The following is a 25,091-nucleotide window of genomic DNA, read 5'->3' as shown; positions in this document are numbered from 1 at the left end:
TTAGTAATAATAACTTTATTAGATGCCAAAAATATCACATTAAACAATCTGTACAATAAAAACATAAAGATGATAAAAAAAACAACCATTTGATGCAGAAATGAAATTTTTGATTTACTGTAGTTTCAGAAATTTAGTGATTTTATTTTGTTGCTGAGAGTTAGCTCTTTTAGTGCTTTTAGGTGTAGAAGATAAGGCAGAAGTTTGATGAGAAGAGCTTGCTTTTGGAGATTGTTTTTGAGATTTTTTTGGAGAGGCAGATTTTTTCCCACCTGAAACATAATTAAAATATTTTATTTTTTAAAAATTTTTTAGAAGAGACATCAAAAAAATAAAAAAATGCAAAGCAGAGGAATTGTTTTCAAAGATTGATCTAATAACTCCTGAAAATCCTGAATAATTGCACACCAATTTAATATGTTTTGAAGTAACACGATTTGTGATAATGCATTTATGTATTTAGTTGTAAAAATTTAAAAACAATTTTTACTTTAAGTGACAAAATACAAAAAAAATGGTGATTAAAAATTCGTTTGTTAATCGCAATTTTTTTTAGCTGAATATACACTTCAAAACCCAGGGTAATAGAAAAAGAGGAAGATCTAAAAAAATACTTGTCTCAGAACAATTGTAAGTGAATCAAAAACAATAGGAAAGACATAGAGAGAGGCAAAAAATTTGGCTACAAACAGAGTGGAGACGGAGAACAATGATAGAAGCCCTGTGTTCCAATTTGGAGTGAAGAGGAATATGTCTGTCTAGACGTTTCATAGGCAGTTGACTTTTATTCTTTTTTTTTTCGATTTACAATTAATTCTGAACTTTAATGAAAATTATATCTTAATATAGACGTATGAAATTTTAGGAAAGAAATTCTTCATTAATTACAAGAAAATATTTTTATTTTAATAAACTTTTTTAATGTTTTTTTTTTAAGGATTTTTTATGTCATCAAAATACAGGCTCTAATAATTAGTATTCGTAACAATGTTTTATTCAATGCAAAAATAGATTTATCATTGAAAAATATAAAAGAAAAATTGTAGCATATTTATTCATTAAACTTTCTGTAAGGCCATGATTCAGTAAAATGTTTTACACTTTAAAAATATGTTTTTGAGACATTAAGTTGAATAATTAAAATTTACAATTAATAAAATCTTAAAAAATTTGTTAAATATATTTTGAACTATTTAATACATTAAAGAGTATTTTTTTTATTAATGATATATTTCAAAAAGCAAGACATCCATCATTGCCTTTTAATTTTAATGTTTTTTTTAAAGATTAAAAATTCCTGATTTTAATCAATTCTTTTTATTTAAATCATCGACACCTTGGCTGATAATGGACTTTTTGATTTGTCTTTGATGATTGTCCATTTTAATAGCACCAAAACCTAGCACAAAAACTGACCACACCTAGTTTTTCAATTTAAATTTCTTACACAGTTTTTCAGTTTAAATCCTTGAGCAATAACCTGCCTTTACATCAAACATTTCAGTTATTTGTTGTTTATAAAATCAATGTAGTACAAATGTTCTAAAAAACTACATAAAAAAAATTCATAACTAAGAATATTCATAAAAAATTTAATAGATAAAATGAATAAGAAATAAAAAAAGATTGTTCTAAAACCTGATTCTTTTGCAGATTTGTAAACAGCATCCATTCGCCTTAGGTTTTCAACTCTGGCTTTATCATGATCTACAATGGGGGAGGGGTAATCTTTACCAATAACGCAGCCCAACTGCTCTTGAAGCTGGAAAATGATTAATAAAATTACAATGTTAAATGCAATGATGTTGAAAGATTTATCGATAAATTAAAGATTTTATAATCAATGTCTTAACTTTAAGAAGTTTAGTAGAAATTAAATATTAATAACACTAAATCAATCAATATTAATAATAACAAAATATATTTTTAATATTTAATTTCAAAGAAATGCAAATAAAATTAAGATCTCAAAAAAAGGCAAGTAAATCAGCTAAAAATAGTTTATTAAAAAAAATAATTGGTTTGTAAAATCTTAGTTGATTTAATCCTGCTTTTTTGTCTAAATGTATGCAACTTTAAATTTAATTTCCATGGTATTAAATACTACTAGAATAATCAAGTCTTCAATGTAAAACTTTAATTTATTAATCTCAACTCTCTTATATCTCTTAGAAATGTAGAATGCTTTATTTGCATAATAATTTCAAAATTACTAAAATTTTACTAACTTTAAAAAAAAAAAACAACATTTAAATTAAAATTATGAATGTGATATATGCTTCAAATTTATTTCAATAAAAAATATGCTAGATAATAATAATTTTTTCCAAAATGTGCAGGTTATTTTTTAATTCTTTCATGTAGCTGTTTTTTTTCTCTTTCATCATGAAGTCATTAATGACAAGTCAAAATTTAAAGTATTTTAATGCCTGAATTTTTAATCACTTATTGTAAAATACTTTCATTTATTACAGAATTATAGCAAGATTTGAGGTTTTTAAAGTTGTTCTATATTTTATTGCAAATAACTGAAACATATACCATTTTTAGTAAAAATACTTTTTTTTAATACAATGTAAAAGTATTGATACATATTTGGAAAGGCCTTTTTAAAACACAAGAAATTTTAAAATTGATTTTTCACTTGAAAAGTTGAGACTAATTTCAACTTTGAACCCAAATGTGAGTCTTACATTTCTCATAAAAATTCGCAACAGTTACTCATGACTTTTAGATCAAGTTTAACCGGCCAGTGCTCTTTAAGTTTATACCGAAAATGGCGAAAAATGTCAATATGAACAAAACCCATTTGAGAAAATGAAAAGGGCTTGTGGTTTAATTTTTTTATATTTAAAAACTCATTTCAATGTTGCATTATCTGGGCTCATTAAAGGTTACAAAAAATGAGAATAGGGGATTGATTTTGATAATTTTCATCTAGGAGGAAAGATGTCGCCAAATTGGCAATTTTTAAAAAAGTTGAATAACTTTTAAGATATTTAAGTTATTTGTCCATTCTAAAACACAGAAAATTCTTCACAACAAAATAGTATATACAATTTAAAATGATAGTTTTGCTTCAAGTGTAAGGCACTTAAACTGTGGCTTTTTTTTTTTACTTTCCTTGGTGAAAGAGCTTCAAAAAATATTAAATTAATTATCTTTTAATCTTTCTAAACTAGTTACCTTCTTTGGGGCTTTCCAAGGTTCATAGATATACTCTGGTGGAAATCGTTTCAAGATTGGTACATACTTCCTATTAAAAGAATAAACAATTGTTATACATAAACATAATTGATGTCTGGTTTCGCTTCTTTATCATATTTCATTACCTTATGTAATCTCCATTTTTATCAGTCTTCTTACCAAAGGCGATGGGACTATAAACACGATAATATTGGTGAAAAAAGGCACTAGCTGAAAGCCACATCCAATTTCCTGCATTCAAACTCCAGTCTGCATCTAAAAGCAGTTCTTCAAAAACCTGCAATGTGATGTACATCATTCAATGTTCTGGTATTTAAAGTAAAGAAACTTTTTATGGGGTCAGTAGAGAAAATATAACTGCACTCAACTCCCCACTTTCCATGGCTAATATTTTAGTCTGTTTGTTTCCATACTTGGAGAAATAATATAACTTGGTATCATGACAGAGTTGTAGAATTTTTTTGTACATAATATTATGCCAAAAAACTAGTTCTTTAGGTTTTACCAAATGGTTAAAAATATTTATTAACCAGAAAAATTATCAATTAAATTTAAATTTTGTGAGCTTTTTAATAATCATTTTAGAAAGCTATTTATATAAATTCCACCACCAAAACAACTAAATGCAACTAGTAATTAATAATTAGTGTTTTTTAATCTTATTTAGTTATTTATGTATTGTTTCTGTCAATGTTTCTATGCTTTATGATAATTTAAAATAAAATCATTACACTCTCAAAAATTTACAGAAACTAAAATACAAATCAGAAGAATTCGGACTTTCAAGACAAATAGAATCAAATCATTCACTAAACATTCAAATTTTGTATTTAAGGTGACACACAAAATGGACTCCATATGGTATCACTGTATAACAAATTAAATTACTAAAGACAAATTGAACATTTTAACAGTACAGAGTTTTGATTTAACAATTTAAAAATTGCTTGGTTTGATGTTCAAAACTTATAAAAACTATTTAAAGAGAAAAAAAATTGATTTAACGAAGCAATTAGCTTAACTTAATTAGATTTAACACAGCATTTAGCTTAGCATATACTTTAAAAAAGTATCTAATTGTTAGTGGGCATTTTATACCTTTTAAAAGAGTTTAAATCAATCTTTTCTCCCCTTTAGTACAAAAATCTGCTTTTGTCTCTTATCTATCTTGTAATGTGCAATTAACAGCCAGATGAGCAATGAAGCGGCAACAGATGAAATTTTGATTAGATAAATTAACAGCCAGATTAGCAATGAAGGGGAATCAGATGAATTTATATAGATAAAGAATCAAAAATTGTGTTCATTGAAATGACCACCATAAGATGTTGCTATGGAAATCGTTGTATTTATTTTACATCTCATTCATCTTTAATATCTCAAATAGTTATCAACTCATAAAAGCAATTGCTGAAATTGAAATTTTTTTCCTTTTACAGGGTGTGTAGCCAAATCTTTTAACAAAAAATAAACACCTTTTAAGTACTCAAAAAATATTTTTAAGTACTATATACACTAACAAAATGCAAAATAATTTTCAAAGACTTTACATGATCATGATAAAATAACTAGTTCCTGACAAAAGAACTCTTTTCTTGAATTCAATTGTCAATATAAAATGATAAAGCGATTTTTCGATACTATATCAGAGAGAAGGAAATGAAGCCTAAAATTGAGAATATCTAGAAAAATGCAACAGAATTGCGCATGAGAGTGCAATTATCTCCCCAAACTCAGCTCAGTAGATGCACAACTAGACTCGCAAGTATTTCATCAAACTTGTAAAATGATTGGCGCTTTCATACTCTATGGACCGACGGTACGACAAAACAGGTAGTGGTTGAATGAATTGTGAAAATGTTGAATAGAACAGTGAGAAAATCACGCTTTTGCATAATACGTAGCGAAAACGACATGAGAGGCAATGAGAAAATCTCGCTTTTGAATAATACGCGGTGAAAGTGGCACGGTAATGAAAAAATATCTCATTTTGGAAAAAAGAAAAATTAAGCACTTTTTAAAAACATTCAATGAAAAAAGAACCTTTAAGGGCTTTTAAAAAACGAAAATCAAAAAAAGGTTGCGTAGCGTCTTTAAAAAGTGCTTAAAGCACTTTTTAAAGATGCTATGCACCCTTTTTTAGAATAAATTTAAAAAAAAGATAACATGTAAACTATTTTTAAACATTTTAAGTTAATTCTTCAGCATTCATTTTTGATTAATTTGACAGACTAGTATATAGCCAGCACTCTGATTCAATGACCACTCTTCCTACGTTCTCATTACAAAAGAGTTTGATTGCATATTAAGCAGAAATATTTGAAAAATGTAATAATTATAATACCTTCATCCCATGTTCCCAGGAAATCCATAAATCTCCCCGAGTCAAGAAACAAGCAACTGCATGCCTGGCTAAGTGATGAACCCAGCCTTCCTGTCTCAACTGAGTCATGATAGCATCAATAAAAGGGTAACCCGTACGTCCCTGAAAAGGGAAGTTAAATATTACCCTACAAAAAAAAAATAAGAAAAAATATTCCTATTGAACTTACTTTACTTCAATTATTTAAAATGTTTAACTATTGAGTAGAGATGTGCAATAAAATTTGTTGTATACACATATTCAGCATTGAAGATTACTCACAGACAATTTTAAGTAAGAGATAATTACTTAGTTGTAGGAAAAATATTATTCTCCAATTAGGATCTTCTTTAATTAATTTCTCACATAAGGGATTTTTTTTCTCAAAAGTTACCTTTTTCTGAGAAAAAAATGGTTTTCTGTGCAAGAAAGAAAGTATATTCGACTGACTTTAGTTAGATGATTAAGGGTTAAATCCATACATTAAATGACAGACTTTGACTCTTTACTTTATCCCACCCTTTATTCTTAGCAAAACAAGAAGGTAATGAACCATAATCGATGCAATGACTATCGATTTTGAAAAATAAGTCAATATAATCTTATCAGAATGTTGATAAAAAGAATTAGGGTAATTTTGCATTATTTTTTTTAAAAAAAATTCTTACTATAAGAAAATTTTTAAATAAAGAAGATTTTATTATAAAGAATCATCATCATAGGAAGAATACCTCTTTTTTTCCTGATCTACATGAAGTGTCAAGGACTGGATAGAAAGGGAGTTGAAACCGCTTTGATTGACAAAATTTTGAGATACTACTAAATCTACAAAATTTAAAACACAAAATAACTGTCAGTCATAGGCATCTACTACATCTAATGGAAGTTTCATGAAATTTAAAAATATTTTAATAAGATTTGACTTATAATTTTAAATATATATCACTATTAAAAAGAAAAGTTTAATTTAATATTCTGAAATTGTTTAAAAGCTTATTGTTATAGATTTTAAAATAAAGTCCCCAGTTTTTTTAAAAATTTCTTTACATCCTAAAGTTTAAAAAAGTTTAACAATTATATTAACAATATAAAAAAAATAAGCACATAATAGGTTCAAAATCTGAAAAGAAACAGCAAAGCTGAATGAAAGTGTAGAATCTCTGTTCATAGAATATTCATAACAAGAACTGAATAAATACATTAAACTAAATTAAAATGTTAACTAGTCAAATAAAAATTGTTAAAACAAAATGATACCTACATGTGCCCAAGCTTCAAGGTGTTCCTTATTTTCCATCCAAGGTATTTGTCTACAAACAGAATTTTCAATCATTTGATCAAAATGAGGTGTTACCGATCCCACAGTATAAAAAAACTCCCTCCAAAATAATTGGCCATGTAGAGAAACTGGAGGTTTGGTATATCCAGACTAAAATAAAAAACGAATTTAATCATACCAGCTAAATAATAAATACACTTTTTATTAAATAAGCAAATCATTTTTAAAACTTAGCAGTTAGTTACATTTTAAGTTATAAAATTAATTTTTTTTTTATTATTTTGGATTAAATAAAATTCAATATCAACAGTACACATAAATACTAACCTTACTTTTAAGGTAAACGTCTCTGATTTTGTAGTAAAATGTCCGAGCAGATAAGCATCCAAATTTTACATAAGGGCTCAAAACTGTTGTACTTGGTTTGATAGAATTAGGAAAAGTATCTGGCTTTGAAAATTTGCAAACATATTGCTAAAAGTTAAAAAAACAATTTTGTAAAAAATTAAAAAAAGAATGAATTTATACAAATACCATTTATTATAACATAATTATATTATATCGATTAGATGTTAATTATTTAATTTCCTAATAAAAAAATTAATTATAAATCAAAAATAAGTAAAAAAAAATTTCTAAATCTAAAGTACTGATTTTATGAAGGCTTACACTTTATTTATAAATTGCTGTATTAGGGTCAAAATTGCTGAATGATTTATGAAAAGATTTGAGACTAAAATTATAATAAACATTAAATTAGATTTTATTTTACATAATTTAGCTCTTAATAGCTTTAATTTTTTTTTTTTATCAGACATTTTTATTTGGGATGTGGAAAAACTGTTGTCCACGATAGCTATCAGAATACGTCTTCTAGGTATCTTAGTATCACGTCTTCTTAGTATCAAAAAGTGTTGCTAAATATTAATGGCAATCACATTGAAAATGCAACAAAGAATATAGCTAAATTGATTACAATCGTTTTCAACTATTAATTTTTTCTCATGATAATAGACTTGGATAATTGCATTTTTTTTAAAAAAAAAACATGAATTAAAGCAACAAACGTTACGACTTTTTTTTTCATAAAAAAAAATATTCACTGCAACCTGAGAATCACACATTTACTATCCAAGTGCTACAATTCATTGCGAAATTGAACAGAATTTTCTTAGTTATGCAGTATTTATCCATTGAATAAAATAAGAAGCGTCCACTTTTATGTTGCTAAAAAGCTACTAGATTAAGGGTCCAAAAAAGTTAAAACTGTTGCTCAAGATAAAACAATAGTTTCATGGTGTGAAAGATATCTTAAATTTTTATTATCAGAATAGTTTTATGCAAGGACTGTTTTAAACAATATGTAAATATGATTGTTAGGAATAATTCTGAGTTCTTCTTTCTCAAAGTTACTTTAATGAAAATGAGGACACTATACTCCAAAAATTGTAAGAGTGGAAAATTTAATTAATCAAAGCAGTGTTAAAATTTGAAAAAAATTATCATGTTATTGAAGCTGTAACAAATAGAAAATTTAATTATTCATATTTATATAGTATAACTAATATTATTTTAATAATAAAATATAAAATAATTTTAAAAGCTAATACTAGAAAACATTTTCAATGTAAAAAAGTATAAAGCATATATTTTTTTTTTATTTATCTCTGCTATCAATAAAAAAAAACTCAGCAAAATATATATTTTGAAAGAAGTTATACTTATTTGTTTAACTCGTTAGTCAACAAAATTTTCCGGAAAAAGAAATAATTCATTTTGTGACGTTTTCTTGCTCAGGAGATTTTCCAAAATTATTGTTAGCAATAAATATTTAAAAACAAGATGGATATAGAATCTTTAATGTTTCTACCTCATTTGAGAGAGAGCGTTCAAGGCGTTTTAAAGCTTCTGTCTCTCCTCCTGGGTACAAGCAGGGGTATAAATCATTTACTTTAACTCCCAATTCCTCTAAGGTTGGAACATCATACTTTGAATCACTAATATCTTCAAGGGGGGAGCATCTTTCTAAAAATCAATGATACTAATGTTAAAAATATGAATAATAATGTTTAAATAAAAATATGAAATGCAGTTATTGATTTAGGGTTCTAGAAGGTATTTTCCACTAATTCTACAAAAAAAAAACTATTTTATGTCGAAAAATTTTTTAGTTAGGAAATGATACTAAAATATTCACTTAAATTAATTTAAGTATCTCCAATATGGGTCAAATAATCAGTGCCCTAGAGGGCAAATGCAGGAAACAATAGGAACATTCAATGCAGGGGCATCTGTAATTTAACCAAAATTTAACATAACTAATTACATAATATTATAGCTGAGCTGTTGTGGCTCTGACGATAGAGTGCTTCTTAAGTGTTTGCCTACCAATGAGGTAGCTTAGATTTGACTCCTATGGTTATTCGATACGAACACTTCTCCCACCTCAACTCGACGGCAGGGCTAACATAAAATATCCTCAGTGGTGAACAGATCATAGGTTAGAGTCCCCTTGCCATCAGGCTAATCATGGGAGGTTTTCCTCTTCATGTAATGCAAATGCTGGTTAGTTCCATCAAAAAGTCCTCCACAGAGGCAAATTTCTATCTTGATTGTTTAAACCACTTAGCACGTGCTTATCTCTTTATTTTTCTAATGTCATTTGGTATTTAGATACCTAAGAAGGTTCTTGTCTGGAGAACCAAAACTAGAGTATATCCATTTCTATATTTCATTTGTGCTTTATTCACTCAAATCCTCTATTTTAGATTTATTTATTAAGAAAATAAATGAAACAGTTAACATTTGAAGAAAATCGCCAATTAACAAAATTAAAAATTAATTACCTTTATCTGATGTAAGCTGAATAATTTTTTCTTCAGACTGAACTGGTTTTGCTGGCAATCCAATCTTGTCAACAATATTTAGATATGCCTGCATCGTCAAGGGCACTTTACCATTAAATTCAATAATTCTAATAAAATTTAACAGGAATATAATTTATTGTATAACATGTCATACAAGCATCTCTAATGCAATGAGCAATATCATTTAAATGAAAAATTAAAATTGCTTAAAATATTCAACTATAAAAAAAATGGTTAGATTCCATTTTAGTGCACAAATTATTTTCAAACTTCTTATTTAAAGAACTGTCAGCTGTAAAGAAGCTCATAATTTTGAAGTAAAAAATATAATTACATAAATTGAACAGAGCAGACATTTTGCTTAAAACAAATAATTTAGTAAATGAGAAAATTAGGAATAAATGAACTATTTCACATTAATTTTACAAAACAACATTTCAGTTCTCAATAATTTAAAAAAATAAATAATAATTTTTATTTATCGTGCTTCTAAATTTATCGAGCTAAAGTATGCACTCTAAGATAGCTTAAAAAAATCGCTGAAATAATAATAAATACAGTGACAAAATTTTAAAGACGGCATGCATTACTTTTTAAAAATAGAAGAATTAAGTTTAAGACCACTGCATACAGGAACATAACACAGGGCAATGTGGGATGTGTGAGTCACAATCTCCCTGACGATTTACAAAATCTCAAAAATTTAATTTAAATAGAATAAAAATTGCGTAAGTGTTAATTTTTAAATGCATTTAGAAATTTTCAACCAAATAGTTGATATCTTTCTTTATGTATTAAAGTTATGAAGGTGTAAATGAATAATTTCCCAAATTTAAGTGCAAGTTCAAGTAAGTGGAAAATTCCATCCTATCTAACAGTTTCTTGAAATGGCAGACCTGGAAAAGAAATTTTTTTATAGCTAATGCAATAATTGCATCTATGATATGAGTTGCTGGCATAACAATTATGTTAAATGCGGCAATGACATAATTTTTAAGCGATTTGAATTTTTGAAATAAAAAAATAATGAATGTTATGTATGTACTAGTAATTTGGATTCCCATCCTCATATGAAAAATTTCTCACTGCTCTCTTGATATCACATACACAAGATACACATTTGTAAGTAAAAAACTATTTATCCTGAAATAAATAATGTTTCGACATGAAAATAGATATAAAAGTTCCTTTATAATGAAAATAGTTTAAACCATTGAGATAACATATAAAAACAATTTGCAACAAAATATGATAAAACTAATAATTTGTTAAACATTTTAAGCAACTAATACAATGTAAAAAGTAAAAGTGAATATTTGCTACTTTTTTTTAAAAAAAATAAGCCTCCCCCTTCCCAAGAAAAAATTTAAAGTGATTATGGTTTCTATTTGGAGTTGCTTTTGCAAATAAATAAATAAATTTACGAGAATTAGAAAATCAAACATTATAAAACACCATGTCTAAATCTTTCCAAAAATTCACCATCATTACTGCTGAAATATACAAATTTCCTAAAATAATTGAATAAGATTTTTTAAAAAGAGAAATTTTTCAAAAAATACAGAAGTTATCTCCTGTGCAGAGAGGATCAAAACTGTGTTGGCATGTTTTTGGATCATCCTCAGGGATGTTTTCTAGACCGTCATCGATAGCCTATTGTGCGGCTTCAGTGTAACATAAATAAAATATTACAAAAAAAATATTTTATGTCATTGCTTTTGCAAAAAAATTAATAGTAATAGTTAAAAAAACAACAATAAAACTGTCTATCATGATTAAAGATATTACTTAATTTTTGGTTAAAGATGTAGCTAAAGGTTTTTACAGGGCACCCACTCAATTTCAGAAAAACAAATTCCCTGTAAATTTCAATGAAAATTGAGACCATATTTTCATCAGCAAACTTTGATTCTTTTATTTGTAGTATGAAATATTAGATATTCTGTGTAAAAAGATATTATTAAATGCGAAAGGGAACATTTCAGTTTGATTAAAATGTGAAATTTTTACAACAAATAATAGTAATAGATGCCAGAATTATTTAACTCGAATCTCAATAACTGATTACTGTTGCTGACATTTTTAAGGCTGGTTATTTTCCAGGCATAATATAGGAATATTCCACGTTTTTCTAAAAAAATTGCAACTTTATCTGATTTTTGGAGTTAAAATAAAATTCCCTGCCAATTCCAGGTTTTCCCTGACCTGTCTGAACCCTATTTTTAGCTTTACAGATTTATCCATGATTAAAATTATCAAACAGTGCCACACATCAAAAACATGCCGATCTAAGTTGTTAAAGCAAATTAGTTTTAATTGTACACTAGGTTGCATTGCCTGCAGTCTGGGAACCGAAATGTAGCCATTTAATAGTCAATGTATAGTCTTACATTCTAGACTATGAAATGATATGCATAAAAGACTTTCATAAATATTCTTTCAAACTTATTCACAGTCAAAAATAACAGAGAAATAAATAAATAAAATTAAAAAATATAGAAAATGCATTGATTAAAAAAATGATAGAAATCTTTTCCACTATAACAGGAGTAAAAATTGAAGTCGGCTCCTTAAATAAATAAAAATAAATATTTATTAATAAAAACTAGAAAAAGTGAATTTATGGCATACAATTACTTTTCAGGATTATAAATGGTATTTGTGGAAAATGTGCAGACTTCCACCTTCAGTATCTTCATTAAGGTTTGTATTTCTTCATCTCTCACTTTAGCATAAGGTTCTGTGTCACTTTCAAATGTGAGGAGCTTTATTTTCCATTTCTTGACAATTTGAGGAAAAACTTCCATAGGTTTACCCCGAATCACGAACAGTCTAAAAAATTAATATTGAAGTAACAACAATCTCATTACAAAAATTGCTTTAAATGAAAATGAAGAAATAAACCAAATGCAGTATTCACCTGTATTTATATAGACAAATAGAAAAGACTTTTTCGTAAATAAAAAGAAAAATAGTTTAAAAGAAGAAATAAATTAAAAAATAAATCAGTAAAAAAAAAATAATCAACGATATAACTTCGATAAAAAACTTATTAACCTATAAAAGATATAACCTCATTCTAAACTTAAATGGTTAGAAATGCAAAAATTGGTTTCCAATTCCAAAAATTTTATCAATATCATCAAAGCAAAATATCATATTACAATAGTGTGAGGAGCACAAAAAAAAAAAATAATAATAATAATAAGATTTTTTTCCCCCCTTAATGTAAAATTAGATTACCTTAATGTTAAAAAATGATTTTTTTTTTAAACGAGTAAAAGCATCACAATAAATATGAAATTAAACAAACAAAACATAAAAATGTATGAAAAATGAAGAGAGTTAAACATTGGAGTTGGTAAAAAATAAAATTTAATTTCCTAGCATTTACATTGAAGTTAAAAACTAATCTGATTTGTTGATTGCTAAAAGTGTCATGACAATTGGGTTGTTTGATAAAAATTAGAATCGTAAATCAATTTTAACATAAAATGTGAAAAAAATTTCACAGGGCCCACCTTATTACTTTTCCAACCACTTTAAAAACCTAACAAATATTGTTAGAATATAGGCAAAACTATGCATCCTCTCCCTCAACTAAAGCACTGATAATAAATGTGCTGTACCAGTTTTTTACCTTTTCTTTTTTGATGTTATGAGTTTGTTATGCTTTAAAAATGAAAATAAAATTGCAACAAAATACCTTTAAAAAAATTATATAAAATATCCTTGTTCTTTTCTAAAAAATAATTGAGAAATCCATACAATACCACTGGTTATAACTAAATGTGCTCTATTTTTTCGTTTTTTATTTTGTGCTCACTACCTACCTAAAACCAGTTTAACTCTCTGAGTGTTAGCCTCTGATTTTTCAAAGCTTATAGATGCATACTTTCCTGTATCAGAAAAGCCAGTTACCCAAAGTTATTCAATGAAAAAGGTAATAGGGAGCTGCCACTTCAATTTCACGAAGTAGCTCAATGTCAGGAGATAAAAAATTTCTTCACTAATAATAGAAACTATTCACTTTAAAATTTTACTAAAATTTCTGTTCTTATAAATTTTCTAGTAATAAAACTTTGAATATACATACATACACATGTGACAAACGAGACGAAACAAACTCTGTGTGAGTAAAGACCGATAGATGTCGCTCTCCTTAATAAAACTGTGAGAACTTTTTCGATGGGAAGGAAGAGTAGTTGTTGAAAGTCTGTGTGACTCGTGTTTCAAGAAGTTTAAGTGTTAAACTAACCTGTGTGGTTCGAGAAGGAGTCTGTGTGACTCATAATTTTATGTGAAAGTTTTGTTAATTATTAAAGGATAAGCACGGTCGTTATTGATTTTGAGTGACTTAATCAATGGTCATCATATATATATACACATTATAGAAAAAGTTGTAGTAATATCAATTGCTAGTGAGGATTTGCAACTCTTGATTAACTATTGCAATATTAATATTTATTTAACTAGAAACTAACTTAATTTAAATGCTATATAAAAACATACCTAGAATTAAATTTGCGCAATGAGTCATCAAGGTCTTGCAAAGATTGAGCAAGGAATCTCCATCGATTAGGTCCACATTTCATGTTCTTTACAAACCATGGATCTAATATAAAAATTGGCCAAAAGTGTTTACTATTTTTTATTGCCTCAAGAAGAGCCGGGTTATCATGAATTCTCAGACATTTTCTAAACCAATGAATAGCATTTTCATGAGACATTGTTCAAACGCACTATATCTAGATGTCTAGTAACTGAAAAATAAATGTTTAATTAGTAGAATCGTATGTAAAAAATGCAAATATAAATAATAACTAACTAAATACATTTATAAAAAGTTTTCTTTTCCGATACAAGCTTATAACAGATAGGGTTTACAATACAATGGGGATTATAGGAAGAGCATTTGAAAATCTATGTAAGATTTAAATATTTTTGTCTGTGGTGTAACTACAGGATTGAATGTTGATTAAATACTAATCTTCAAAACAAAGTTCAAAATTTTTACACATTAGAAGCTGCAAATAAATGTCATTTTATGAAGAAAAAAAATACTAATAGAATATATCAAATCACTAATATGATAAAATTTTAGGATAAGTGCATGTTCCCAATACTTGAGCACCGAAAATTTTGATAGTAGTTTCTTACAAGAATTCACATGAATATGAATCATGATATTGGATTTTTAGATTACGTAAATATGAATTGGAATGTATAACTTTTAAATCACGTATGAATATAAATCGCAGTTTTGGATTTTAAAAATTCGTAAATACAGAACATGATAATGATTCTAAAAACTTCTAAATACGAATTGGGATATAGAATCAAATCACATGAAAACGAATCGCAATGTATGAATTTTAAATTGTAATGTGTATCTTTTAAATCAGGTAATTATGAAAATCTATGCTTGATACTGAAATTGCGATATTAGCAGATTCCAGTATAGTTTCAAATATTAAAAACGACGAAAATCAGACAAACCAAAAGAATCAAAATGTCAGAAGAATCACATATATGAAAACGTCTCGTTATCATGATTTGTAGAAGGTTTCACAATTTAAATTTTAAGTTGCGAAACTTGGTGAAAATATCGTTGAATTAAAAGTTTTGATTAGCGGAAGTCCATTAATCAATAGCCTTAAGATAAGCGGAAAAATTACATGCCCTGCTCCTAATTTCTAGACCTGGAATAATAGGAAAAAACAGGAAAACACCCGAAATACAATTACTATTAGGCGCATCACATCTATAGAGGCAGTGCAGATGAGAGAAGAATGTAGAATACTTTCAACTTGAGAAAATTCTGTTTAATTCATGATTTTTTAAACATTATTTATTCAAGAAAATGCTCTTAAAAACTGCCGCAAAAAATAAAAACAAAGATTTTTAAAAATAAAAAGCTAGAAAGAGACAAAAACAAAGATCATTCTCAATCAAACAAAGAAACATTTAACACTGAGAATCTCAATTTAACTTTTTCCACATTGCAGTATTTCTAGAAAAAAGTAACGATAAAGTTTGTTAGAAATGATTTGTAAAAAATACTGTGTCCTAATAAAAATAGCAATAAAAAGAAAAGTTTATAAAAAAAGGCAAAAGAGAAACGGAAAAAAAAAATTCTACTTAGTTCTAAAAACAAAACTTAAGCATTGAAAATCCCAGACCGGTTTTCGATATATACCGTACAGGAAAAAGTCACAATTAAAGAATAAAGACTATCAGAAACACTCCACTTTAATAAAAATAGGAAGAAAAACAATAATTAATTCTTAAAAAAAAAAGTGTTGAAAAAAATGACAAAATTGACTAACCTGAATACAATTTAAGAAGAGAAAAAAAAAAAAACAGTAGTACAAAAACTGGTGGTTCAGTACCAAGTAGTTTTAATGCTATTTCGGTTTTACATTTGTCTCCCAGAACATAAGTTTGCAAGACGTAAACAAGCACATAAATTTTAGAAATTAACAAATATGTCTAAACACTACTTCTAATGATGCTTAGTTAAGAATAAGATTTTAGATTATTATTTATTAAATCTATTCAAATTTCAAAACAAAAAAACTTTGTCAAAAAATACTTTGCCGAATATGTGACTTAACATTCAGTTAACCGAATATTCTGCAAAAAGGCTAAAAACCAAATAGTGGATGAATATTTGGTATATCTCCTTAAAACAATAATATATTCATAATCACACCAAGAAAAATAAAAATGTGAAATTAACTTATTATTAATCAATTTGTGAAAAAAATGGATTGTAATTTAGGATAGCATATTCATTATTAATTATAGTTTCAATTTCATATTTGCACTATTAGACGTCACGGTCACACATGAACCCACTCGCTCACGTTTGTAAATATACTACAAGTTCTACAGAGAATAAATTTTGAGAGTCCAAATATATAAACAGTGATTTTTTAGTAAAAAACACAGAAAGCAAAATTGATTCAAATAATTTTATAAACTAACAGTAATACAAATTCCATTTATACATAGAAAAAACAACTTTAAAATACAAATGTACAAAATATATTTTAGAAATTATGTATAGCTAAATCCTTTCATTTTACCAATCAATCAAAAAATCTTTCAATTAAGTGTTCTACTCGTGACAAAATATACTGATCAAACTGAACAAAAATAACATAATAAATATTTAACAAGTTTAAAAATTTGTAGATGTTTGTATAACACATTATCACTAGAAGAAAAGTTTGTAAATGCATTCAGCTTACAACATGAGTGTATCATGTTTTCCTTGATTTCCAAGTCTTTTTAAATTTACTAGTAGAAACTCCAACATCTGATACCATTTCCTCATTAATACTTTTCCACAGAGTTTTTGCATTAACAGAATTTCCCAACTTTTTATTAAAATCCTCTTCCGAATAATTAACTAAATCAGCTATGCTGGAAACATTATTCAAAATAGGCCAAATATTCTTAGAATTAATACCGGGCAATTTAGAAATAAAGTCGTAGCCGATCGGATTAAACTTCGAAATGGATAGCTCACTAGCGTTCTCTTCCACTCTCATCAGAGCAGCTTTTTCCTCATCAGGTTGTTCTCTCTTTACTTTTAAGAGTTCGAACATCTCCGAAGTTGCGTATGGTGAAGAACACCACAAAATACGCAGTTGAGGAAAGTGACAAGTAAGCAAAATCAATTTTGAAATCACATTTTGAGAAGAGGCAGAACTGGTAAAGTAATATTTTCCCTGCATTGAAAATGCCTTATTCTGATCAAACTCTATGAGCAGGATCGGTTTTTTATACAGCAGACACATTGACTGTGCTTGTGTGTACAGCCTGCCACTATTGAGAGAGCCAATCAAGTCACTGACGCTCTTTCTTTCAACGACCATATCTGGAGTTAATACATAATCACCGACTTCTAAAGTCACAGGTACAACATCAATACCTCTNAAAAGTGAATTTATGGCATACAATTACTTTTCTGGATTATAAATGGTATTTGTAGAAAATGTGCAGACTTCCACCTTCAGTATCTTCATTAAGGTATGTATTTCTTCATCTCTCACTTTAGCATAAGGTTCCGTGTCACTTTCAAATGTGAGGAGCTTTATTTTCCATTTCCTGACAATTTGTGGAAAAACTTCCATAGGTTTACCCCGAATCACAAACAGCCTAAAAAATTAATATTGAAGTAACAACAATCTCATTACAAAAATTGCTTAAAATGAAAATGAAGAAATAAATCAAATGCAGTATTCGCATGTATTTATGTAGACAAATGAAAAAGATCTTCTCGTAAAAAAATAAAAAATAGTTTAAAAGAAAAAAATAAATGAGTAAAAAAAATAATAAATGATGTAACTTTAAATAAAAACTTATTAACCGATTAAAGATATGATCTCTTTCTAAACTTAAATGGTTATAAATGCAAAAATTGCTTTCTGATATTTTATCAATATCATCAAAGCAAAATATCTTAATACAGTAGTGTGAGGAGCGCCAAAATAAATTAGATTTGTTTTTTTTCTTTTTTCCTTAACGTAAAATGGGATTTCCTTAATGTTAAAAAATGATTTTTTTTTAACAAGTAAAAGCATTACAATAAATATGAAATTAAGCAAACAAAACATGAAAATGTATGAAAAATGAAGAGAGTTGAATGTTGGAGTTGGTAAAACATAAAATTTAGTTTCATAGTGTTTATATTGAAGTTAAAAACCAATCAGATTTGTTGGTTGCTAAAAGTGTTATGACAATTGGATTGTTTGATAAAAATTAGAATTGTAAATCAATTTTATCATGAATTGTGTAAAAGGGGAGAAAAAAATTTAGCAGGGCTCACCTTATTACTTTTCCAAACTCTTTAAAAACCCAACAAATATTGTTAGAATATAGGTGAAACTATGCATCCACTCTCACAACTAAAGCACTGATAATAAATGTGCTGTATAGTGCGGCTTTGAGAAGAACTCCTCCAGATGAAAAATCTGGGGCTATCTGCTGCTATGGTAACAAGCGAGAGCACATTTCTAATGGGGGTGAAATGGAGAAATGAAGGGGTCGATTGGTTTACTCACGCTGACCAATGCAAAGATCACAACAAAACTATTCACCCCACACCCCTATTTGAAGTGACTTTCCCTCGTAACCATGGTAACCGCCACGACGTGAAGCTGATGCCCGAAGGAGTTCTTCCGAAAGCCGCACTATACCGGTTTTTAATATATATAGATTTTTTTCGAGGTTAGGAGTTTGTTATGCTTTAAAAATGAAATAAAATATCTTCAAAAGAAATATCCTCGTTTTTTTTTTCTAAAAAATAATTGAGAAATCCAGATTCTACTCAACAAAACCTCTGGTTATAACTAAATGTACTCGCTTTTTTTTGTTTGTTATTTTGTGTTTACCACCTAAAACCAGTTTAAGTCTCTTAGTGTTAACCTCTGCTTTTTCAAAGCTTGTAGATGTGTGCTTTCCTGCATCAAAAAAGTCAGTTTCCCCAAGTTATTCAATGGAAAAGGTAGGAATGAAACTTCAATTCAATATCACTAAGTGGCTCAATGTGAGGAGGTTTAAAAAAATTTCCTCACCAATATTAAAAACTATTCACTTTAAAAATTTTAGCAAAACTTATGTTCTCATATATTTTCCAACAATAAAACTTCAAATATATATATTATTAAATAAAGTTCTAGTATTATTAATTGCAAATGGTGATTTGCAACTCTTGATTAACTATTGCAATATTAATATTTATTTAACTAGATACTAATTCAATTTAGTTGCCATATAAAAACATACCTAGAATTGAATTTGCGCAATGAATCATCAAGGTCTTGCAAAGATTGAGCAAGGAATCTCCATCGATTAGGTCCACATTTCATGTTCTTTACAAACCATGGATCTAATATAAAAATTGGCCAAAAGTGTTTACTATTTTTAATTGCTTCAAGAAGAGCCGGGTTATCATGAATTCTTAGACATTTTCTAAACCAATGAATAGCATTTTCATGAGACATTGTTCAAACACACTATATCTAGATGTCTATTAACTGAAAAATAAATGTTTAGTTAGTTGAACAGTACATAAAAAATGCAAATATAAATAACTAACTAAATACATTTATAAAAAGCTTTCTTTTCCTATACAAGCCTATAACAGATAGGGTTTACAATGTAGTTAGAACAGCAATCTATTAAACTTCAATGCACACTTCTAAAAACATCTCAGCAACAATATCTTTAGTAGCACACTTTTTATTTCATTTCTGAATGAGTTATAAGAAGAGCATTTACACATTAGGAGGCTGTAAATAAATGTAATTTTATGAAGAAAAAAATACTTATAGAATATATCAAATCACTAATATGTTAGAATATCAGGATAAGCACATATTCCTAATACTTTAGCCCCGAAAATTTTGATTTTTACTTTACCTTTTAGAAAAAGCATGTTGCATCTATATAAAAACTAAATATTGTTATTATCTACACCAGCACTTCTAATTACAAAAAAAAAAAAAAAAAAAAAAATTATAGTTGTTCACAAAAATTACTGAAGATAAATAAATACTCTATATGCCAGTGTATAAGCCTACTTCTAAAATCCCCGAATTTTACGAAAATCATCAACTTATACACTTGCAATAAAATTGGACATTCATTGATCGTGAAATATCAATGCATTATAAGCAATGAGGTAGATGTAAATATCAATTTATCCTTTCAAAAACTACTTTAATAAGTTATATACAGTTTATTTAGCATTTCCTATCTTCTTCACATATAAAGTTTTTTTAATTTTATTTAGAAACAATACTGAAATTATGCTTTTAAAAGAAATTTAAGAACAAGTAAAGTTGAAATAATTTATTGAAGAGCATTTCAAAAAATTTAACACAATGAAAACTTTTAAAAACAGCAATAAAAAGAAAAGTAATAAAAAAAAGCAAAAGAGAAACAGAAAAAAATAATAATTGTACTTTGTTCTAAATTAAAACATTGAAAATCACAGCTTTCAATGTTACTAGTTTTCTAAATATATCATACAGGAAAAAATGACAATAAAAGAATAAAGACTACCAGAAACACTCTGCTGCTTTAATAAAAACAGAAAAAAAAAAAAAAAACAATCATTCTCAATTCTTAAACAGGGTAGCCAAATCTTTCAATAAAAAATAAGCACCGCTTAAGTACATTTCAAGCATTTAAAAAATATTTTTAAGCACTATATACATTAACAAAATGCAAAATAATTTTCTAAGACTTTACATGATCATGATAAAATAGCTAGTTTCTGACAAAGAACTCTTTTCTTGATTATATTAGCCATTCTAAAATGATAAAGAGATTTTTCGGTTTGAGAGGGTAGAAAATGAAGCCTGAAATTGAGAATATCTTGCAAAATGTAACGAGTTGCACATGAGAGCACAATAATCTCACTGAACTCAGCTCAATAGACCCACATGCGAACTCGCAAGCATTTCATCAAACATGTAAATGTTCGGCGCTTTCATATGGCTATGGGCCGACAGTAAGCCGAAATAGATTGTTGAATGAATTGTAAAAACGTTTAATAGAACAATGTGAATGTGTGGTGAAAATCGACATGGTAAATAAGAATATATCTAATTCTCGAAAAGGGAAAATTAAGCACTTTTTAAAAACATTCAATGAAAAAAGCACCTTTAAGAGCGTTTAAAAAACGAATATCGAAAATAAGCACCTTTTAAAAACACTATGTTAAAACAAAAAGTGTCCAAAAAAATGACGAAATTTACTTACCGGAATACAATTAAGGAGAAAAAAAACAGCAGTACAAAACTTGTGGTTCAGTACAAAGTAGTTTCAATGCTATTTCAGTTTTACATTTGTCTTCCAGAACATAAGTTTGCAAGTCCTGAGCAAGCACATTAATTTTAGAACTTAACAAATATATCTAAAAACTATTTCTAACAATGTATTGTCAAAAAAAATTTTAGATTATTCTTTATTAAATCTATTCAAATTTCAAAAATGTAACTTTGTCAAAAAATACTTTGCCGAATATGTGACAGAACATTCAGTTAAACAAATATTCCGCAAAAAGGCTAAATACCAAATAATGGTTGAATATTTGATACCTCTCTACTTAAAACAATATATATACACACAATCACACGAGGAAAAATAAAAATTTGAAATTAACTTATTATTAATCGATTTGTTAAAGAAATGGATTATAATTCAAGATGGCACATTCATTATTAATTATAGTTTCAAAACACAGAAACCAAAATTGATTCAAATAATTTTATAAACTAACCGTAATACAAATTCCTTTTATTCACAGAAAAAACAACTTTAAAATACAACTGTACAAAATATATTTTAGAAATTATGTATAACTAAATCCTTTTATTTTACCAATTGATTAAAAAATCTTTCAATTAAGTGTTCTACTCGTGACAAAATATACTGATCAAACTGAACAAAAATAACATAATAAATATTTAACAAGTTTAAAAATTTGTAGATGTTTGTATAACACATTATCACTAGAAAAAAAGTTTGCAAATGCATTCAGCTTACAACATGAGTGCATCATGTTTTCCTTGATTTCCAAGTCTTTTTAAATTTACTAGTAGAAACTCCAACATCTGATACCATTTCCTCATTAATACTTTTCCACAGAGTTTTTGCATTAACAGAATTTCCCAACTTTTTATTAAAATCCTCTTCCGAATAATTAACTAAATCAGCTATGCTGGAAACATTATTCAAAATAGGCCAAATATTCTTAGAATTAATACCGGGCAATTTAGAAATAAAGTCGTAGCCGATCGGATTAAACTTCGAAATGGATAGCTCACTAGCGTTCTCTTCCACTCTCATCAGAGCAGCTTTTTCCTCATCAGGTTGTTCTCTCTTTACTTTTAAGAGTTCGAACATCTCCGAAGTTGCGTATGGTGAAGAACACCACAAAATACGCAGTTGAGGAAAGTGACAAGTAAGCAAAATCAATTTTGAAATCACATTTTGAGAAGAGGCAGAACTGGTAAAGTAATATTTTCCCTGCATTGAAAATGCCTTATTCTGATCAAACTCTATGAGCAGGATCGGTTTTTTATACAGCAGACACATTGACTGTGCTTGTGTGTACAGCCTGCCACTATTGAGAGAGCCAATCAAGTCACTGACGCTCTTTCTTTCAACGACCATATCTGGAGTTAATACATAATCACCGACTTCTAAAGTCACAGGTACAACATCAATACCTCTCCTATGTATTAAGGACGGTAATTCACTTCTGAACTCTCGCATGTCAACAATCACTTTCTGATCTTCCAGTTTCCTAATTTGTCCGCCAGCTTTTCGAGAATTGACGGTTTCATTGGCTAAAGATGAACCTCTGACTAAATCTGGATGGTCATTTGATTTACCATCAATACCTTCCGGCAACACTAAAGATGCTTTTTCTCTTATCAGGTACTCAAATGCTTCTTTCTCTCGTCTCAAAGAAGTCAAGAAGCTTTGCTCCTCCGAAGAACCAGAATAGATTAGAAAATAGACTTTGATTCTCGTTTTAGGATTCAAAGCTTGATAAAGTTCGATCCTGCGAATAAGCTCCATGTCACCGTCGTAGAAAACCATGTACTTAGGATGATGAAGATCGCACAAAGTTTGAAAACGAAAATGATTACTAACTGAATGTTTAATTGAATAAAACTCTATAAACAACTTTGGAAACTTTTTTTCCAATTCACTAATTGACAGAGCAATTTCTTGTTCTTCATCCTCATCTTTCTCACCTATCATCTGAGTCAAAGTTTGTTCGTCATCTTTCAGTTTTCTCTTACGAGTTTTACGATTTGATTTCATTTCCGCACAAATTTTAGGAAATAGTCTTTGAAATCTGTTGTATAAATATTCCTCTCCTCCAATAGTTAAAACATCAATCAGTTGTTTAGAAACGTAATCATCATTAACTATTACGATAACCATTTGTTTTTCCTCATCAGTGCATTCATTACTTATTTCATTCAAAACTTCGCACAACGGTTTCCATTTAGCATTCTCTTCGAAATTGAGAGTTTCAGTTTTTGAAGAATCTTTTTTCTTACTAGATCCAAACACCCTTTCTTTCGCATGCAGGAACAAACTATCCGAGGCATCTAGGAACAACCAATCAGACATTTGTGTTCCAACAGTAATGTTCTCCTTAATCATCTTGAGCATGTTATAAAACGTCACACAATCTTGCTGCGTAACTGACAGTAAAACAGAACGTAAAAATTTTAAGTCAGCGATCAACCTCTTAGTCTTTGCATTTAGTTGATGCCAAATTGGATCAAGCTGATACTTTATGATTTTATCAAATGATTTAGCAATGGCATTTTCAACTGTTAACTCATCTGTGTCCAAAGATGGGTTAATATGCTTCAGTTCTTTAACGCAAACATTCATCAAATCTAATAAAGAAATTTGAATGGAAGTCATGGCCATGGTCATGGGAACGTGCATCTCCATAACATCTGGTTTAGCTCTTTCGAGACTGCTTGCTACAACAGCATGAAATCGTGGCCATATAAAAAGATGTTTTACAAATAGATTTCTCATGACGCGCTGCACTTGGGCAAACCCACGAGTAAAAGCAGATGGGTTCGAAGATATTGCTTTAATAAATCCTTTGTTATTTTTCATACGATAAAGTCGAACTATAAAGGCTTCTTGACAAGACTCCAGAATTTTATGAGCGCGAAGCACTATGATGCCGGTAATAAGATCGATTGGTACACGATCAACAAGCATATCTACAACAAGGATACGAGATGATACAAATAGCACTCCTCCTTCCATGTAAACGTTTCGACGGTCTTTTGTGCCCACATCGGAAGTTATAACTTTTGGAAGCAAAGTCTCTCCTAAACTCTTGAGTTTTTCAATTATAAACTCCTCATCAACAGTAGTTGAACCGATAACCAGCACCAAATTTCCTGGGTCATTGTAAGTTTTTATCAAATTAACAGCTAATCTTTCTGCCCCAATGCCTTTAGCGAGAACTACTAAAGCATCATCGTGAAATGATTCAAGATACATTTGATTTTCATAATCTAGAAGAGCCATTATTGAATGTTGGCAATTATAAAGACGAAATTATAACAGGTAAAATTATCACCATCAAAAATAATAAAATGCAGATATTAAACACCAATACTATCGTCTTTAACGAGACATATAAGCGCAATTCAATATATAAAATCTCATGTTTAAAAAGAAAAATGTAAATATAAACATTAACTTACGTAATGGCGCCAGGCAAAGTTGAAGTTATATAACGTAACTTAATCAGCATTGCCAAAAGCTAAGTTATTATAATATTTGATATCGCAATTATGAT

The 25,091-nt window shown here is 28.1% G+C and overlaps 2 protein-coding genes across 5 annotated transcripts; both read right to left on the bottom strand.

The window, feature by feature from the left end:
• Nucleotides 1–25,045, bottom strand: LOC107443733 ((6-4)-photolyase). Of its 4 annotated transcripts, none has more exons than XM_043045418.2 (12): nt 24,997–25,045; nt 19,514–19,764; nt 17,690–17,884; nt 9,695–9,822; nt 8,719–8,873; nt 7,176–7,322; nt 6,831–6,998; nt 5,552–5,692; nt 3,333–3,484; nt 3,187–3,256; nt 1,639–1,762; nt 1–272 (listed from the first exon to the last, which is right to left on the bottom strand). In XM_043045418.2, exons 2-12 carry the CDS (start codon nt 19,729–19,731, stop codon nt 115–117), a joined length of 1,656 nt encoding a protein of 551 aa, XP_042901352.1. In that variant the 5' UTR covers nt 19,732–19,764; nt 24,997–25,045; the 3' UTR covers nt 1–114. The 4 variants fall into 4 exon arrangements, with proteins under 4 accessions (XP_042901352.1, XP_015913173.1, XP_071033161.1 ...); XM_016057687.4 differs by lacking the exons at nt 17,690–17,884; nt 19,514–19,764 and adding exons at nt 12,353–12,547; nt 14,228–14,478 and having other exon boundaries at nt 24,997–25,032; XM_071177060.1 differs by lacking the exon at nt 24,997–25,045 and adding an exon at nt 24,870–24,884.
• LOC107443732 (DNA repair endonuclease XPF mei-9) lies at nt 21,990–24,980 on the bottom strand. The gene has a single exon (XM_016057686.4). The coding sequence runs from the start codon at nt 24,815–24,817 to the stop codon at nt 22,295–22,297; it is 2,523 nt and encodes an 840-aa protein (XP_015913172.1). The 5' UTR covers nt 24,818–24,980; the 3' UTR covers nt 21,990–22,294.
• Nucleotides 25,046–25,091: the final 46 nt, after the last annotated feature.

Source organism: Parasteatoda tepidariorum, chromosome 1 (assembly GCF_043381705.1).
Source record: "Parasteatoda tepidariorum isolate YZ-2023 chromosome 1, CAS_Ptep_4.0, whole genome shotgun sequence".
Taxonomy (NCBI): Eukaryota; Metazoa; Arthropoda; class Arachnida; order Araneae; family Theridiidae; genus Parasteatoda; species Parasteatoda tepidariorum.
This window is presented reverse-complemented; position numbering and strand designations above follow the sequence as displayed.

Excerpts from the sequence above, each read along its gene's own strand:
- LOC107443732 (XM_016057686.4), bottom strand. The coding sequence starts at position 24,817 with ATGGCTCTTCTAGATTATGAAAATCAAATGTATCTTGAATCATTTCAC.
- LOC107443733 (XM_043045418.2), bottom strand. The coding sequence starts at position 19,731 with ATGTCTCATGAAAATGCTATTCATTGGTTTAGAAAATGTCTAAGAATT. Across the intron at positions 8,874-9,694 it reads TCAGCTTACATCAGATAAAG|AAAGATGCTCCCCCCTTGAA; the intron begins GTAATTAATTTT and ends ATTGATTTTTAG. Across the intron at positions 3,257-3,332 it reads AAAAATGGAGATTACATAAG|GAAGTATGTACCAATCTTGA; the intron begins GTAATGAAATAT and ends TTCTTTTAATAG.